Raw genomic sequence first — 18,974 nt, 5'->3', positions numbered from 1 at the left:
CCTGAACCCAGGCTAAGAACAAGATGAGACAGAGTCTATTCCATAATAAAAATACCAAGTCTTGCTCCAGCCCAGCAACAAACAGGTCCCTGAGCCTCTGTGGTCCTGACCTTAGATCCCTTGAAAGGCTCCTACCTTTCACAAACACAATTATAGATTTATAACTCTTAAGCTGGAAGGGACCTCAGAAGTCATCTAGTTCAATTAGGGAGGAGGAAATCAACATGGCGGAGTGGTTCAAGAATGGATCTGGGTTCAAGTTTCGTCTCTGATATATACTGATCATGTTACCCTGGTTAAATCATTTAACCTCTTAGTACTTTAGGCCAGAGGTGTTAAACATGTGACCCTTTTGTCTACAACACTCTTAAGTACAAGAAGTATATGAAAATGTAATTGGGAAATATTTAACTAAATAAATAAATATACAATCAAGCATAGATAAAGTTAATATGTGATTTTCTAAGTCAATATGTAGCCTGCAGGGATCCTTATGTATAATTAAGAGACCATCTTTATTCTTAAGTTTGACTCTGCAGCTGTGGGCATCTTTCTAAGACCCTAAGTTTCAAGGCAGGTGCCTATCTATATTGGCAGAGATAATTCCTTTTAGGGAGTTCTCCTTCCTGATTAAATCACAAGTCAGATTCTTTTCTCTCTCTTTTTTAACTCTTACCTGCCATCTTAGAATCAATACTGTGTATTGGTTCCAATGCAGAAAAGTGATAAAGGCTAGGCAATGGGGGTTAAGTTAAGGCTTGTCCAGGGTGACATAGTTAGGCAGTGTCTGAGGCCAAATTTGACCCAGGACCTCCCATCTCTGGGCTTGGTTCTCAATCTTTGAGCCACCTAGCTGCTCTGCCATAAGTCTGATTCTTTAAAAAGTCTCTCTATAATTATGTATATATATCTATAGATAGATAGATAGATAGATAGATAGATAGATAGATAGATAGATAGATAGATAGATGGATGGATAGATAGATAGATAGATAGATAGATAGATAGATAGATAGATAGATAGAGACAGACAAAGACAGACAGATAGATAGTTAAATAGATGGATGAATGGATAGATGGATAGAGATAGAAAGACAGACAGACAGACAGATAGATAGATAGATAGATGGATGGATATGGATATAGACAGAAAGATAGACACAGATAGACAAATAGTTAAATAGATGAATGAATGGATAGACGGACAGATGGTTAGAGACAGTCAGAAAGACAGACAGACAGGCAGATAGATAGACAGATAAGATAGATAGACTCATGTGAGGGATCCAATAAGCAGGGACTTAGGGCAGCATGTCATCAAAATATAATACAGAATACTTAGAAAGAATAAATAGACAAGAAGTTTGGGAAACAGTTTACTTGCCCGGCTTAGAGGCAGTCTGTAGTGGGAAGGAGGAACATCAATTTTCTGGACATCTGCTAAAACTGTCTCTTGGCTAAAAACAGAGCAGCCAACAATTTCTTGACTTATGATAATTTCAACCTTCAAAAGATGAAGAAAGCAATGACGGGAATCACTCTTTTGAAACTAATTCCTACCAAAAAGGAAGAACTGGATGAAAAAGTAGAAATGATAAGAACATGCAGAGGAAATGACTTATCCATCTTAGTCAAGCATAGTCTGGAATGCTTCTGAAATTTGAGGACAGTCTCGTAGGGGTCAGAGGAAGGCTGGGTAGGATTCCATGACTGTCCCTGTCTAAATTCACGTCTTCTACCCACCTCTGAGAAGATAATTCCCAAGTATGTTTGTGTAGGGTTTTTTAACCAATAATTTTGTTTATAATTATCTGGTAGGTTGAATTTCCATTCCAGATGGGGAAAGTAAAAATTAGAGATATGAAATAATAAATATAAGATCAGAAATTAATTTAGAATTGGAAAGAATTTTAGAGCTCATTGAGTCCATTTTACAAATGATGGAATTGAGACCTATAGAAAGTGAAATAAATGGCTTGTCCAGCAAATCCAAGTTTATAGTTGGGGGATAGTCTAAAACTGGAAGATGAGGTTTTCAGTTTCCCCCATCTTTCCCCACCCTCTTCTATTCAAACCCAACAAATGACCTCATTCTAGTATTACTTGAGTATGTTAGCTCCATTTCTTGTTAGTGAATCAATGTACATTTATTAAACACCAATTAGGTATCAGGCACTATGAAAGTGCTGGAGATATAAAGAAAAGAAAAAGCAATTCCTGCTCTCAAGGGTCACATATTGTAATGGAGGAGCTCATATGTAAAGAACTAGGTAATATAGGACATGTGCATAGTAAATGTAAAGTGATCTCAGAGGGTAAGGCACTGTTAGCCAGGGGGAAAGGGGACACTGGGAAAATCCTCCTAGACAAGGTGAGACTTGAAGGAAGACAAGAAAATTAAGAGGTTGGAGGTGAGGGGCAGAACATCCTGGTCATGAGGTTTGTTCCTTGTTATTTGATCTCTAGCATATAATGAAAGCCTAGCAGACATTGACCAGGAATTATGGAAGACTGGGCTCCCTGACTGAAAAGGATGGGGAAGTCCAAAAGCTTTGCCATTGAATGAAGTCGTAGCCTACTTCAACAGAGTATGGGACAAAATTCCCAATTTCTTATAAGACTTTAGTGATCATGTCTGTTGTGACAGAGTAACATGAGATCTCTAGGATCACAGAATTGGGTGAGATTTGTATAGATAGAATCCACTCCCTAAGTTTGTCTTATCCCACATCCTATTTTGCATACGTACTTTGAATGATGGAGGGGGCCAGAATGAAAGATGGGATGCATGGGGGGAGCTGTCTCTCTCTAGGTTGGCACAGCAGTGGAAGATAGGCTAGAGTGGGATCTCTGGTGCCTGCTGTGCGCTATTAAGGGCTTGTGCAGGGTTTGGCGGCTTGGTGGGCTTCCTGATTTGGCTAGGGGTATTATTTTAGATAGGTTATATTTTCTGTCCCTTTCTTATATTTCCCTTTTTTCCCTATATCTCCATTTTTATTTAAAACTTAATTGTTTAGAGCTACTAATGGACTCCTGACTTGAGAGTTAATCTTACAGAGGGTGACCACAATCTTTTTTAAAGTTCATATTACATTTAATATTTCACTTTTAGACTTTAGAAGCCCCCTATAGCCCATATCTGAATAAGAATCCTCTCTAGCAAACTGGATGAGGGGTCATCAGTCTTTGCAGGATGACATTCCAAAGGAACCCAATACCTCCTAAGGCAACCCATTATACTCTTGGATAGTTCTAAAGGCTAAGAAATTGTCCCTTAAAATAAGCCTAAATTTGTGCAAGCTTCAACCATTCTTCTAGTCATGCCATTTGGGAGGTGCCAAGGAGTACAAGTCTAACCATTATTCCAATAGATAGCCCTTCAAATACTTGACAAAAGATATCGTGTCCCCACTGAGTCTTTTCTTCTCCAGGCTAAGCATTCTTAGTTTCTTCAGCTGGTCTCAACTCCTTGCCACCTTGAATTCTTTGTTGTAGACATCAGTTGGCATAACAATATTCTTCCTAATCATTGGATGCCCGAGTAGAACACAGTGTTCCAGATGTAGGGAAGGGATGAAGGGAACAGACATTTATTATTAATCATCAACTTTATACTAGGCACTGTGCTAAGTGCTTTGCAAATATTATATCAGTCTTCCTAAGGCAGACCACAGAGGGACTGTAGCTCTCTCATTCCTGGAGGCTGTGGATCTCAATCTAGACTAACATTATAATGACTTTCTTGACTGCTCTCATGCTATTGATTCCCATTGAGATTGCATTCCCCTATATTCCCTCCTAGATCTTTTTCAGACAAATTGCAACTTACCATTCCCTCCCCAAGTAAATTTTTTTGGATCCAAGTGTATTATTTTGTATTTTCCCTATTCGACTTCATCTTACTCAATTATATCCAATGTTCTGGCCTGATTAGTAGTCACCTAAAGCTCTCTATAATCTGACTGCATCCTACTCTCCAGCCTTTACACCAATTCCCTCAACCCATGACAGACTAAGAGCTGTTACATTGAGAAAAGATATCAGAGGTGGGGTGGGGTAGAACTCACACACTTACCATTTGGGTGGTCCTAGGCCATTCACTTAATCTACCTGGTTTTCAGTTTCCTATAAAAGATTCTCTAATCTTTAAAAGATTCAATAACATCTGTTGTACCCCACTGAGTTGTTATGAGACTCAAGTAAGCTAATGTTTGAAAAGTCTTTGAATCTTACAGCATTATATCTAAGAAATCCATTATTATTACTACGACCACTATTATTCTTTTTTAAGCCCTTACCTTCTGTCTTAGAATCAACACTGTGTATTAGTTCCAAGGCAGAAGAGTACCACTATTATTCTTGCATCTTTAGTTAAGTCAGAACAAGGAACTGACCAAAGGAAATAAACACAGGAAGAGCCCAGAGGCACCATCCATTCCAAAAAAAATTCCAGGACCCCAGGACAGATGAGGAAAGGCAAAGATTCAGCTATTTAGGCTTGTGTGGTTTGAATGAAATAATTTAACTCAGGCCAGGAAATCTGCTGGACACTTCCACCCCCAGGATAAGCCAGCTGAGTTGATAAGGTCTCGTGTGAATTTACTAATTCCTGAGAGGGAAGCTCAACTTCCAGCTGCCTGGGAACTCCATCTTCCATGTGAAAGGGCAGGGTTATTAAAAAAAAAAAAGTCAAGCTTTGTGACATGAACCTGGAATCTCCCTGTCCTCCCCCAGGCTCCAGCTACTGATGGGAATGGAAGGGATTTCCTCTGGGACTCTTAACTCAGTGACCATTCATTTGTGAGCACACAGCCAAATCAAGGGGTCAAGAAGTCCCTCCCAACCGCCTCTGCTCTTGTGGTCTTCCTTCCTTCTGGGTGACTCAGGGAGATGGTTTGACTGGCTGGCCAGAGAGAAGGGAATCTGTATAGACATGGAGGTGTCATTCTGAAAGTCCCTGGAGTCCCAGATGGCTTCTGTACTTCATCATTGCAGTATGGACACGGCTGATCATGGGCTATTAGCCTTTGATTCCTCACTGCTCATCTAAAACTACATACTTACTGCTCTATGGAAACACAACAGAGCCATCGTCCATACAACTTAAGCCCCTCAGCATCTTAGGCACCATGGGAAGTAGGAAGAGGAAAGAATCCCTGCCATCAGGAGTTTTATCATCTACCTGCCATTTTCTGGCATTTTAGCAGATTTAGCCGAAGCTCTCACCCTTTTCACAGATTACACATACTTTCTCCAATGGTGCTTTGTAGGACTAGGAAACCTCACAAGAACCATAGAGAGAAATCTGTGGCTCCAGGAAGAGAGCAGGGGGTGGTTGTAATGTGAGTTAAGGAAGCCAAGACAGGATCACCACAGGGAGTGGAGCTTCCTTGAATTCTAGCAGGACGAGCCCTCATATTCTACCTCCCCAAAGGGATGATTATAATAATATAATAACAGCTCACACATTGATGTAGCACTTACTAGACACTAAGTGCTTTACAATTATCATCTCATTTGATCCTCACAACAACCCTGGGAGGCACGTGTTATTATGATCCTCATTTTATGGACAAGGAAAGGGAGGTTGGGTGATTTGCCCAGGATCACAGAGCTAGTAAGTGTCTGAGATCAAATTTGAACTCAGGTCTTCTTTTCTCCAGTCTGAGCTTTCTATCTACTGTGCCATTGAGCTGATAGTAAAGGCTGCTTATTCCTTCCAACCTTACACCATGGATCTGGTTCTTCTCTCTCATTCCCACTACAACGAGAAGTTGGACAAGGAAAGAAAAAAGATGCTGCTGGAAACATGGGTGTGTGTGGACTGCATTCCTCATGCACCAGGGAAAACCTTACTATTGGTCTTTCCTTTGTCCCTTGGGGAGGCGACTAAAGTGGAGCATGCGATGGATGATTTTGAATCTATCAGAGAAAAGATTTTTTGGGGGAAATCTGATGGGGGTGGATTCTGGTAGATTAGGCAACAACAAGATAGTGGATGAGGTCTTAAGGATCCAAATAATACATTGTCTATTAAATTTGCCCCCAGGGGAAGGGTCAAAGCAAATGTTTGCCCAGAATATGCCTGTGTGTCCAATAAGCACTCTAAAGAGGTCCCCAGATTGCTGTAAATTAAACTAAGGACAAGATAGAATAAGAGCATACATTTAGAGAACTGGGGGACCTTAGCCACCATCGAGTTTAACCTCATCATAGTACAGATAAAGAAATTTATCCCTATAAGGTAAGTGATTTTTGAAAGCTCATACAGCCAGTAAGTGGCACATGTGGGATATAAATCCGTGTCCTCCAGTATCACTATTCTTTCTTTCCTACCATGCTTCCTTCCACCTCATTTTGATTCAACTGGAATTTATTAAGCACCTGATGTGTGCTAAATGCCATGCTAGTCACTGGGGATAAGGACCAGATCTATGATTTCATTGGTATAGGGAATTCTTGGACCTTCTTCTTTTTTTTAATTGCATGTAACATTTTTTTAACATTTGTTTTTATGAATATTGAGTTCCAAATTCTCTTCCTTTCTCTCTCCCTTTTCCACTTGAGAAGGCAAGCAATTTCATGTAGATTATACATGTACATTCATGCAAAATGCATTTCTATATTAGCCCTGTCAGAAAAGAAACACAAATCAAAAGAAGAAAAAATAATAAAGTAAAAAAAGTATGCTTTATTCTGTATTCAGACTCCATCAGTTTTTTTCTGGGAGATGGATAGTATTTTTCATCATATATCCTTAGATCTTTGAATTGCTAAGAAGAGCTAAGTCATTCACAGTGGATCATTGTACAATACTGCTATTATTGTATACAATATCTTTTTGGTTCTGCTCACTTTACTTTGTATCAGTTCATATAAGTCTTCCCAGATTTTTCTGAAGCAATCCCACTTGTCACTTCCCATATATACATATACATATGTATGTATATATCTCTACACATTTCTTTTTTTTTAAATAACATTCCTTTAAAAAATTTTGGAGTTTAAAATTCTCTCCCAATAGATAATATGGATAATAATCTCAATATACAGATAATAAGAGCTGCCATTTTTATGTTCATTACATCTTACAAATCTTCCTAAAACAACACTGTTAGGTAATACAAGTATTAGTAACTGTATTTTATGAAAATAATAGCTAGATAGAATTTATATGGCTCTTTAAAGTTTGCAAAGTGTTTTCCATATGCTAATTCATTTTAGAGGTAAGGAAAATGAGGTTGATTTAATTAAGCAATTTACTATTGTCTGGAGCCAGGACTGGTTGTTGTAGTCATTGCTGTTCATTTCAGTCATGTCTGACTCTTTGTGATACCATTTGGGGTTTTCTTGGCAAAGATACAGAAGTGTTTTGCCATTTCCTTCATTTTGCAGATGAGGAAATGGAGGTAAACAGTGTTAAATGACCTGCCTAGAGTCTGAGGCCAGTATTTGTCTGAGACTTGATTTGAACTCAGGAAGATAAGTCTTCCTGACTCCAGGCCTGGCACTCTACCAACCAGATCTCAATAAATCATTAAGAGAAAAGGCCTAAAGGAATAAGATCTAGGCTAGATTTCTGAGCAGAAACTGAGACCCAAGGAGAGGAAAGAGGATGAAAAAAGGGAATGGGAGCACACTAAGAAAAATCTTTACCTGTTTCCCAGGCCTTGCCCTTGCAAAGAACAAATATCTGGAGAAGCAGAAGAGCAGGGAATTAAGGAAAAGAGGAATGAAAATTGGTAAATTCCCAGGTGCCCATCTTCTGGGAAACTCCATGGCCCTAGAGCCATCTTCATATAGAACAGCTGTGTCCCAGCTAATAATGCCTACTGTGATACCCCCAAAACCAACTTTGACCTCAGTGGAGAGCTCAGAAGCTCAGAAACCAAAATGACTGAGCTCTTGGACCCAGAGATCATCCAAGGTAGAAGCATGAATGTAAAGCATTTTCCAAAGCTACGAGTATGATAGAAATGCTAGCTATTATTATTTATGTGCACGTTACCCTCTAGCTAAGGATGAGATCACCATTTGGATAAACCTTGCCCAACCGTGGTCTGCATCCAGGTCCTGGAGCCTCTAATACTCTCAAAGATAAATTCTTCCCAGGGAACTCTGCACCTTGTGGGACTGCAATAAATACCTGTGGACTCATTGTTCAAGTCATTAAACCACTCATCAAGACCTGAGGTTGGTTAAGTTCATGAGCTAGGACCTCCCAACCACTAAGTTTCAGAGATATCACTGGTATGTTAGGAGCACATCAGGTTTTCTCTGAAGCTTCAACACTTGCCTTGCAGAGAGGGGACACTGCCCCAGGGGCACGGATATCACCTTATTCACACTCCAGTCACAGGTTGGTTCACTGTATGGGAAGCAGCACCATGCAATGAAAGGAACACTGGATTTGGGGTCCAAGGACATGGGTGCCAATCCCAGCTTGGTGCCTGTGTGGGAATCAGATAATGTGCGAAGTGCTTTAAAATCTTAAAACACTTATTATTTTTTAATTTTAATTTTTAATTTTATTATTATTTTATGATCCTGGGAAAGTCACAGCATCTCTAGGTCTCTTGTTTCCTCATCAACAAAATGAGAGTGTTGGTCTCATGACCCCTAAAGTCTCATCCAACTCTAAATCTATGAGTCTATGAGAAAAATTGACCTTCTCCATCTCTCTGCTTGGACAAAACTATTCTTGAGTCTTCCCAAGGATGAAGCTAGCTCTTGTCCCAGTGTATTCCAGCCAAGGGAACAGGAATAAGCCCACCATTCCTGAATCAAAAGCTTCAATAGAAACACAGGCTGACCTGAGTGTCTCTTCCTTCCATTTTCTTCTCTTTCCCTTCTCCTCCTTCCAGTCCAGCCCCAACACCCCCACCATCCTGAGCCATGACTCTCACTTGCTTCTAATAGTAATAAGAGTGCTTTTATAGAGTGATTTAAGATATGTAAAGCACTGTATATGTGTAGGAGTGTGCATGATCCCATTTGATTCTCACAACAACCCTTCAAAGTAGGTGCTATCATTATTCCCATTTTATAAGTGAGGAAACTGAGTCTAACTGGTTAAATGATGCACCCAGCATCATAAAGTTAGTATCTAATGTGTAGGAATGTAGGTAAGGGATAGAGTAAATTTCATGGATTAGCTTTAAGAGGAAAAGAGGAACATCTGTATATAAGCCCCGGGAGAGGATTCTGAGGAGAGAAGGATTGTGGGAGTTTGTACTGGCATTAATTGTCATTGACTCTCCTGCTTTTGACTGAACTGGAAGAAGGTTTTGCCCTGGCAAATTTTCCCTTGGCAGTCCTAATCTCATGGAGAGATTGGTTATTCCTTGGTTTGAGAATCTGCCTTGGAGTCAATCCATTTTATGGAATTCTTTCCTAGTCTTTCTCATTTAAATTAAATAAAAGTATTTTTTTTTATAAGAGATTCTCTGGGAATGAGAGAAGCAGGTATCCATGAAACAACCTAGATGACATAAACATTTTACATACCAGTAATATATAATTTTCAAGTCAATAAAATGTGTTGTACCCTTCAGGATAGGGACTATTATTATCCCATTTTGTAGATGAGGAAATGAGACTAAATGATTAAAGGACTTTCCCAGGATGACAAAGTGATATGGCATATAGAAGTTTTTCCCTGGTAGCTCCCTACACTACACTAATAATATCACTCATGAGGTTATGTGTGTGTTATATAGACACATATGTATATACACATGTATGTTTTCCACATTCCCAAGTTCAGGCAATAGAATAGAAGAGAGTTTCTTGAAGATAGGAAACGATTCATTTTTGTCTTTGGCGTGTTCTGGAACGTTAAGTAGGAAGCTATGTGGCATACTGAACAGAGTGTTGAGCTTGGAATCAAGAAGACCCAAGTTCAAATATAACTTCAGACACTTAGTAGCTTGTGACCCTGTGCAAGTTGCTTAACATCTATTTGACTCAGTTTCCTCATCTATAAGATGGGATAATAATAGCACCCATTTCACAGGATTGTCATGAATTTCAAATGAGATAATCATTGTAAAACACTTAGCCCAGCACCTGGCACATAGTAGGCACTTCATAAATGCTTGTTTTATACTATCCACCTTCAGATAGAGAACTGATGGACTTAGAATGCAGATTGAAACATATTTTTGGCCTTTTCTTGCTCTTTTATTTATTTGTTTATATATTTCCCCCATCCATTTGCTTATTTACTTATTTTTTGGGACATAACTAATGAGGAAATTTGTTTGGCACAACTATATATATATTTGTAATGGTTTTTGTATTTCTTGCATTCTTAATGATTGAGGAGGAGAGAAAAAATTTAGAACTGAAAATAAAACAAAAATTAAATTAAAAAAATAGAAAAAATAAATGTTTGTTTCCTTCTTTCATTCTTCCTGCCCTCCCTTCCTTCTTTTTCTTCTCTTTCATTCCTTACTTCTTCTCTTTCCTTAATTTCTCCCTCTTTTTCTTCTTTTCTTCTATTCCTTCCTTCCATGTATTGCTTCAGATGGAGGTGATTGTTGGTGACTTTGGAATTGTGGTGGTACCTCGGGATGCCGCAGACACAGACCAAATCATGAACCATTCCTCAATACTCCGCAAGTACAAGGTGAGTCATCCATCTCCTTAATGAGACAGCCTACTCCCTTCCCTAATCCAAACATACATCATCCAAATATCCTGGAGCTCAGGAGGAGTAGGGAAGTTGGTGGTACTTGGAGCCAAGTGGTTAGTAACCCACTTTCTATGCTCTTTTCCCAGAACAACATCCTAGTGGTGAAGGATGATATCAACCATCCCATGTCCATTGTCAGTTCCACCAAGAGCAGGTGAGTATGATTGTTTGGCACAATGGCAAGACTACTGAATTTGGAGACTAGAGGATTTAGATTGAAATCCCAGCTCTGCCTCATAATACCTGGGAGACGTTGAACAAGTCACTTGAATATCTCTCTGGGCTTTCATTTCTCCACCTGTAAAATGAATACCTCTAAGGTACTCTATAGCTCCAAATCAATGGTCTTATGATTGTTGACTGAAGAACCTCTCCTCAACTAGGTGGGCTTTACTCTTTCTACATGCCCCTCATGGAAGGGAGGACAGGACATACCTGAGATTCTGACATCCAGCCTTATATCTTGTTCTTGTTCATTTGACCTCATCTTTTATGCTTCTCAAACAAATTATCCATTAGTTGACTCAGGGTGATTTCCATAGACCTTCTAAGAAGGAGAGAAATAGATGGCATGATCTTTTAAAGTCCTTGTTGACTTCATTGAGTCTGGTTTCCAGGCTACGATGATGCCACTGCTAACAGTACTAGAACATGAGGCAACTAGGTAGCACAGTGGATAGAGCATCAGGCTTGGAGTCAGAGGGACTTGAGTTTCTAATACTTCCTAGCTACCTGGGCAAGTCTCTTAACCCCAGTTGCCTAGCCCTTGTCATTCTTCTGTCTTAGAATTGGGACTTAAACAGAAAGTAAGAATTAAAAAAAAATACTGGATCAATGTATATCCATTCAAATCATGTAGACCTGGTGATTTAATTAACACCAGTATTTCCTCCCTGCTCTCCATCAATCACCAGCTAGTGAAAAAAAAAACAACAGAAGATGCCAATCCTTACCAGTAATATGTGGAGTGTCCAGGTCATTCATTCTGGCATGCCACTATAGATTTGAAGTACGTATGAGGGGTATTAATATTTATTACAAGCCTGGGATGATGAGATCCTTCCCGACTCAGAGCTATCTAGGATTTCCTTTCTGCATCTCCATTTGTGTGAACTCTGAGCATTCCTGGGGTGATAATCATTCAGGTCAGTCTCGGGACAGTCTGTTCAGTTTGCGTATGCACACATGTAGGCAGATCATTTGGTAGTGTCTGTATTTATTTTTTGCCATTGGGGAAGCCATGAGGGCCATATGGAGCACAAGAACATTTCTGCAGGAGAGGGTCTGTGATGATAAGCTGCAGTACTTCTGTAGACTTTTCTAGTGCCCATATGCCTCAACTAGTTATCTGGAGACTTCTCAGAATCCACATCAAGGAGAGTAAATAACTAACTACAATTATAATTTGTTGTATCTTAGAGGAGAGAGACAGAGAGAAAGGGAGAGAGATTGAGGGGGGGGGAGGAGAGGAGAGAAGAAGGGAAAAGAGAAAAGAAAAGGCAAAGAAGGAGAGGAGAGGAAAGAGAGTGGGGAGTGAGATGGAAAGGGAGAGGGAGAAAGGGAGATAAAAGGAGAGGAGAGAATGAAGGAGAAAGGGGGAGAGAGAAGAGAGAGAGTGACAAAGAGGGAAAGGAGAGGAGAGGAGGGGGAAAAGAGAAGAGGGAGAAAACAGAAAGGGACAGAGGAAAGCATGAAGCATGAGAGAGAGAAAAGGGGGGAAGAGAAAGAGGGGGAGAAGAGACAGAGATAGAGAGAGAATATGAGAATGAATTGAAGTTGTTGACTGCTGAAGTCCCTTCCCTTCCAATTCTAGAATTCTATGATTCTCTGATTCCCCTTTGTGTCCTGCATCCCTACAGACAGTATGAGGAAATTCTAAGTGAAAACAATTAGTGTCAACCAGACAAAATTGTAAACTAGGTGAAATGTGGCATCTGAGCTCCAATTCCCTCAACTCCTGTTCTATGTTCTCTATAGGGTCTCAGTGTTCTCCTAGCTGATCCCAGTCTTCATTCCTGAAAGAAAGAGATTTAATAAGATGTCAATAATCCATCATGAATTAGTTTAATTTGTTCATTCAACCAGGAGTATTTGCTTTCCCAAGAAGCGGAGACAGGGAAAAGAGCCCAAAGGAATGAATCTCTAATCCTAGAATTTCAGTTTTCAGCCTTGGTGAAGGAGCTATTTGGAGTCAGAGTAGTCTCTCTGAACTCTTATGACAGACAATTGCTTACTTTGCCTATTTCTTTCCCCTTTGAAACCTTTCCGTTCTGCCTTAGAATCAATTTTATGTATTGGTTCCAATTTTGCCTAACTACTTTTCTGAGGCTCTCTGGAGGCCATCTGCCATGCCCACCCTCTAGGGTTCTATATCTTCTCTCACTCTTTGATGGTACCTTCTCCCCATCCTTCTCCACGTGCCCCCACTTCTATCACCCAGACTACTTTAAGAAGTTCTGACTGGCTCCGTTTTCTTATTTCCCACAGACTGGCCCTGCAGCATGGGGATGGACACGTGGTGGATTACCTAACCCAGCCCGTCATTGACTACATCCTCAAGAGCCAGCTGTACATCAATGCCTCTGGATAGGCACCATTGCTCCTTCCCCTTCCACCCCGACCCCCAACCCTGTCGCTGCAGCAATTCAGCCCTCATGCTTACTCTCCTCCTGTCCTCCATCACTTTTTCCTGGCCTGTCTGTCTGTCTGTCTATTCCTCTTTCCTCTTTGTCTTTCTCTCATTGTCTCCCACATGGGTCTGTCTGCCTCCCTTGCTGACTCTAATACCCCACAGGGCAGGGCTATTCCAAGAACTATGGTACTTGGTACATGGAGCCCTTTCTACAGTCATCTTTGGACAACCTTTCTGCTTGTTCCCTGGGTTGGGGGTAGACCAGGGTTGGGGAGGGGAAAGTGCAGCCCATAGAGGTATATTGATGTCCGTTTCCCAGCATGCTCTAGGGAGGCGGCTCTGGTGTCCACCTTCCCAGCATGCTCTAGGGTGGTGGCTCTGGCACTCGCCCTCCTAGCATGCCCTTTATCACAAAGGGCTGACCTTTTTTTTTCCCCTCCTACCTTTCATAAGACCTTGGATGAGATCAGTGTCTATGGTTTTTTTTTTTGTTTGTTTGTTTAAACTCCCCATTGCACTCCTTTGGCATTCCTTCTGTTTTATTGTGCTATTGCATTCAGCCTCAGCTCTCATTATTGGGGGAGCCCAGTCCTTGAGGGATACCCCCAAATATGAACCTCAAGCAACAAGGTGGAACACTCTTTTTTGGCCAAGAGTGAACCACTTGGGTTTTGAAGTCCCAGGAAACAGAGAGAAAATTTCTATTGTTGTAAGTCTGGGAATAAGTTTTCCCCAGGACTTTGAACCTATTTCTTCAGGTTTTGGTTTCAGGAGATGTTTTTCCTGCTCCAAAACTGAATAATGGCTTAACTTTTAGTTTAAATAAAGCCTGTCATTACACATTTTGGAAGGCCCAACCATAGAGCATTTGGGTTATAATGGAACTAGAACTAGTGGGAAGGGTGGGGACTGTTGGTCAAAAAGTGTTTGTAGAGTACCCATCTCTTTCAGCTCATTGTACTAAGCCCTTCTACACCAAACTTAGGCATACATCTGGATCACTTATGCCAGGTGAAATCCTAATAATGCAGCAATTTCTAAAATAAATAAGCTAAGTGGTCATCCAGCCTTGGATATCCTTGAGAATCTGGTTTTTCTCTGGCCTCTTTCTGCTAATAGTATAATCCTTCCCTTATGGATAAGATATTCTGAAAATGAATCAATGATATGGGCACTCCCTTCACTAGTGCAGATCACAACCCATTCACATCATCCCATGATCTTGACAAAAAACAACAAAAATAAATGCTTTTGTTCCCAGTGACCCCAATGTACTCACTGGGGACATTCAGGATTAAACATTTTTTGTGGAGTAGAAGTAGTATCCCAGTATTTCTGTAAGGCTAGGATGAGAACTTCTAGGGAAACTAAGAAACATCAGTTACCATCTGATTAAATCTGCCTTAATAGAGACATGAATTCACATAATGGGGCTCTCCATGGGAGAACTGAGCCTTCAGGAAACCCATTTAGATGCATGGATTCCAGTTGTTTCTTCCATTTCCTCTCTACTGTTCACCCTAAAAGGGGCTCCAGGGACCCAGTGCTGGCTTCCTAAATCTTGTATTCTGCTTAGGAGCCAGGATGGCTGGTTCCCAGTGATTGTCCACATCTCTCAGCTGATCTTGGATGATTCTGATTGATGCTAAAGAAGGCTCTCAGAACAATGGAGCCTTTTATCAAAATTCCATAGCTGGATGGTTCTTTTGAGTCTGATAGAGAGTGAAATCAGAGAACTATTAGTTTGCCAACCCATATGTCTTCTTAGGTACAAAGTTTCACACTCATCACCATATTTAAAATTTCAGGCCAGTTTTCTTGTGACTGTGGAGGACGGTGGTGATATATGAACTTAGTTGGATAAAGTAGGAATATTACAGAAGCTGAGAAAGAGAAAGTTTCAACCTCTGTCCCATAAGGATATTGGGGCATATGGCACTGTCTACTCTAGGAGAGTGAATTCTTCTGGATCATATATATTTTGCTCTGGTTGAAGGATTTGTGTTTTCAACATCTAGTTTAGAATCTCAGAATTGTGAAGATAGAAAGAACCTTAGAGATTATCTAGTCCAAGTTAATTCTGATAAAGCCCTGGCTTAGGAAAAGAGAATGGCACCAGTCAATTAATACTTAGAGGAGTAGAATGAGTTGTTGTATAGCTTGTGTCAAGGGACTACACCCAGAAGTAATGTAGTGCCACAATGGAACAAAGACTAGAAACCAAGGGAATGTGGAGATTCCAGCCAGCAAGGATTTCTTGATTATGAATAGACTAAGGGAAGATGGTTATGGTCCTTTGCTGGGAACAAAACTACTTAAGATCTAACTATGTGCTATAAGGGGCAGTTCCAAAATGGACTTGAAACTTTTTCCCTCTTTTAAGCTCCCAGGATTATAGGGATAGAGCCAGAAAGGACCTCATTGGCCATATAGTCAAATCTCTTCATCTTTCAGGTGAGGAAACTGAGACCAGGGAATTTAAGTAATTTGTCCAAGGTCATGGAGGAAGGAAGTATGAGCAATGAAATTTGAACTCAGGTCCAACAGGACTTTATTGACAGTATTTTTCCCCATTTTACCATGCTGCAAGGTCTCAGGCAAAGCCCAAACCCCATTTACCAGTTTTTCCTCTCATTAAGGAGCTATGGTGGTTCTGGGCTGGTGGGTGTTAAGGAAGCATGAAGACATATTACAGATGGCAGAAGTGGCTCCAGTGGAGTTCTAGGGAAAAAAAGGGTCAGGTCATACCTGTCTGAATGGAAGGAAGAGAAAACAAGTTGAAAAGAACTCCCTCACCATGACCAGAAGAAGTTTTATCAAAGAAAAATTTGAAGCCCTCATTGGTGCAGAACCACAACCTTCCCTTCCCTCTCCCTTTCCCAGCTCTCATTTTCAAGCTCTTTAATCACTAAGAATGACAGCACTATTCTTATCTCATGGCAGAACTTTGTGGATATGATCTAGTCACAGTCAATACCAAGGAAAGGATCTAGAGTCTGTGGTAAGACCTGGATGGTCAAGAGAATGACCACCAGGCTATGCGAACCTGGTCTGTGCTACCAGTTATCTTTCTTTCCTCAGCTTGCATGGGGAACAGGACTCCAGTGGTGGGTCTTGGAAACTGTATGAGGCAGTGTCAGAGGGAATCTGTAGCCCCATTTCTTGCCAACAAGCAGGAAATTGCCATCAGCCAGTCCACCTTCACCTTTCTTTTCCTCCAAATATGAACGCAGATGGGGATGAAACTGCATCCCTTCTCATAAGAGGTCTCCTTAGGGAGTTTGTGCTGCTAATTGGTACCTCAGTGTTCCTCAGGTAACCTCTGAGATCTCACTGCTCACATTGTCCATGGAAGTCCACAGGGAAATGGAAAAAGAATTTCTCTTTTTGTATTTGCTGTGCTCATTTCCAACCATTCACCATTGTGCTCTGGTCTCATCCTTTAGCTATTTCAAATAAATTTTAAAAAAAAAATAGCAGAGGTACTTCCTATTAGGAATGAACAGAGAACTAATTGTACTCTTCAATTCCCAAATGGCAGCAAAAAAATGGAGAATACAATGGAAAACGTACTTATTCTTGTAACCTGCACTTACCCTTGACTCCTCACACATACACATATGCACATACATAATTATACACTCACAATTTCACGAGACTAAGAAAAAAGAACCCAGTATTTGATTTTCTCCAATAAGAGAGTAATATGAAAATAATTGGGTAGACCAGTTGGCTATATTTGGAAGTATAGGAGTATTGATCAGTTTTGTAGTTCACCTACTTTAAGATGGCATGCCTTAGGAACGTAACATGGTGGGTAATGATTAGAAATACACTATGACTCATTGACATCTTCACGTTACCACACAGTAAAACTGTCCCCACATGAGAGCTTAGAGGGGCCTATGAATATGTTCTGATTGGTTAGAAATGAGCTGTGGTTCAGTTCTTCCTCATTCTTCAGTTCAAATCACAGAGCCCAAATTGTGGTTCAGTTTTAAAGGTGTAGGGTTGGTACAGGGAGGGAAGGGCTTTCTTCAGTTTACATGTTGATCATTGAAGCCGCCATGTTAACAGTAACATTTGCTTTCCTGAAACCAATTCATTTATAAAATGACATTCAAGTTGCAAGATCATTTCACAGTGAAATATTTTGAGTAAAATATTGTTGCTAAAGATGATCATGGACAAAAGTTTTATCAGCGAAATGTTTCCGTTCTATAATAAACAAGATGATGCTATTGGTTTCTTGTTTCTCTTCTGCTCAAGTCAAGGAGTTGGATCATGGGTTTGACTATGCTTCAATAGGTTTCATTGGGCTGCTTGAAGATCCCCTTTGCCATTTTGTTTAGAGAATATTACACCAAAGTATAGGGAAACAAAGACTTGGGTGGTAGTTGAGTGAATAGATTAGAATGATAAACTTAAACATGTATTGAATTTTGAGACCATTAGATAAGAGACCTGGTTGTTTTTACTTGAGTTTTTACTTTATAGGGACTGACAGCTATAAAATATGCCTGAAGCAATTTTCCTGCTCAAACTCAAATACTTGCAAACACTCACATTTGTGTTCATCTACATACAGGTATATAATATGTGTGTTTTATAATATAGGCACATAGAGCCCATCATGTGCAGTGTTTATATTGCTTTGCAATCAACAAACATTTATTAAGCACCTATTATATGCCTGGCCATGTGTTAAGGACTAATGCCCATATGAGGGAAAGATAATTGGAAAATGTATGAGTTATGGATATGTTAACACTTTCATTTAAAAAATGGTCTCCGACACTTCCTAGCTCTGTGACCCTGAGCAAATCACTTAACCCCCATTGCTTAGCCCTTACTGCTCTTCTGCCTTAGAACCAATTCACAGTAATGATTCTAAGACAGAAGGTAAGGGTTATTAAAAAAAAAAAACCAAACCACCTTACCCTCTCTAGAATCAGTATCAAATATTGGTTCCAAGGCAGAGGAGCAATAAAACTAGTTGAGTGACTTGCTCAGGGTCACCCAGCTAGGAAGAGTCTGAGGTCAGATTTGAACCCAGAATTTCTCATCTCCAGTCTGGCTCTTTATCCACTGATCCACCTCACTGGCCCTTATGCTTTCACTTTTACGGGTCATTGTCTGTGACAAGAAATGTGATTAAAGATATCCAAATAGGAGAGTGCTGACTAAGCTTGCCTCCGTTGTATAAAATGTAAGACTTTTGATAATCAAAAACTTTAAAACTTTACTAATATAAAAATAACCTCCACAATTAAGGCTTCATATTTTATTTTAATAACCTTGGGCCAGAAATAAACAAAACAATTTTACTTAATTACTCTTCTCCATTGTAGACATTAACTCACCTTTTTATTTATATCATATATATGGCAGCTAAAGGTCAGATTTTGGATCAGAAATTGGCTGTTCTTTTAGCCAATTGACGACCTCAGTCACTTGGCTGGTGTTGGCATTAAGCAGTTTAGTTCAGAACAACCATTCTTATGTGATTATTTTTATTTTTAAGCAGACCTCATTAGTTAATATCATGGGTAGTTAATTTTAACATGTGTTATATTAGTGTATCTATAATAGATAATGTCCATCAATGATGAATAAATTGAGTCACTGACTTTCGTGATGTTCCTG

The 18,974-nt window shown here is 40.0% G+C and overlaps 1 protein-coding gene across 2 annotated transcripts in view; it reads left to right on the top strand.

Moving 5' to 3' along the window:
* NMNAT2 (nicotinamide nucleotide adenylyltransferase 2) overlaps positions 1-17,569 on the top strand; it is a 230,124-nt gene extending 212,555 nt beyond the window's left edge. For both annotated transcript variants that reach the window (XM_016430000.2, XM_001366550.4), the window contains 3 exons: positions 10,529-10,630; positions 10,783-10,850; positions 13,184-17,569. In XM_016430000.2, the coding sequence (XP_016285486.1) occupies positions 10,529-10,630; positions 10,783-10,850; positions 13,184-13,286 (273 nt within the window). In that variant the 3' untranslated portion in view covers positions 13,287-17,569. The remainder of the gene's footprint in view (positions 1-10,528; positions 10,631-10,782; positions 10,851-13,183) is intronic.
* The last annotated feature ends 1,405 nt before the right edge of the window (positions 17,570-18,974 follow it).

The sequence above is a fragment of the Monodelphis domestica genome, chromosome 2 (assembly GCF_027887165.1).
Source record: "Monodelphis domestica isolate mMonDom1 chromosome 2, mMonDom1.pri, whole genome shotgun sequence".
In the NCBI taxonomy this organism is placed as follows: domain Eukaryota; kingdom Metazoa; phylum Chordata; class Mammalia; order Didelphimorphia; family Didelphidae; genus Monodelphis; species Monodelphis domestica.
The sequence above is the reverse complement of the archived record's forward strand: the minus strand, read 5'-3'. Positions and strand labels throughout refer to the sequence as shown.